Source organism: Myotis davidii, unplaced genomic scaffold (genome assembly GCF_000327345.1).
Source record: "Myotis davidii unplaced genomic scaffold, ASM32734v1 scaffold2100, whole genome shotgun sequence".
Classification (NCBI taxonomy): Eukaryota; Metazoa; Chordata; class Mammalia; order Chiroptera; family Vespertilionidae; genus Myotis; species Myotis davidii.
The window spans coordinates 563,364-564,036 of NW_006292458.1; the positions used below are offsets into that span (position 1 = coordinate 563,364).

General features: G+C 67.6%; 1 protein-coding gene across 1 annotated transcript in view; it reads right to left on the reverse strand.

The window, feature by feature from the left end:
* Nucleotide 1: 1 nt before the first annotated feature.
* GFY (golgi associated olfactory signaling regulator) overlaps nucleotides 2-673 on the reverse strand; it is a gene marked incomplete at its 3' end in the record, with an annotated part of 2,619 nt that continues 1,947 nt past the window's right edge. The window contains exon 3 of the mRNA XM_015565452.1: nucleotides 2-215. Within this exon, the coding sequence (XP_015420938.1) occupies nucleotides 2-215 (214 nt within the window). The remainder of the gene's footprint in view (nucleotides 216-673) is intronic.

Here is a 673-nt window from a genome sequence, read left to right on the forward strand (position 1 = left end):
AGTTGTCGGGGAGCGTGGCCGGGGAGAGCGGCTCCAGGCGCTGGGAGCGGCCCCCGCGGGGCGGCGGGGGCAGCTTGGGCGGCAGCGGAGGAGTGGGCGGCGGCTGCTTGGTGGCGATGTGTGAAGGGATCCAGGCATCCGGCGCGTAAAAGTAGAGATCGTACGGCTCCTTGGGAGGGTCCAGGTGCAGGACTATGGGAGCAGAGGGGCGCGGTCACCAGGAATCAGGCCAGAGCAGGTGGCTAGGAGGGAGGGATCCCGTGATTTATTGGGCCTCAGCGAGGGCATCTCTGCGGTGGGCTCTATCCGAGGGCACAGCTACGGAGCAAAGCATGCTGGGAGGGTAGGATGTCTGAGGATGGCTCACGCCTGGAGGGGCCGGGAGGGGCTCACACGAAGTTGTCGGGGAGCGTGGCCGGGGAGAGCGGCTCCAGGCGCTGGGAGCGGCCCCCGCGGGGCGGCGGGGGCATCCCAGCTGGTCTTGGGGAAGCACTGGGCTTGCGTGTGTGAAATTTCATAGAGAACTGGGTGGGGGGCAGGACCTGACCATGGAGGGGTCAGGGCTTCTGTTGAGCTTTATGGGGGACCTGTACTTGTTGGCGGGGCGCCCTATGCAGGTGACACCAGGTGAAGGAAACGGGCTGGCACTCCGGGCGGGCGCTGTGGGGGCCGC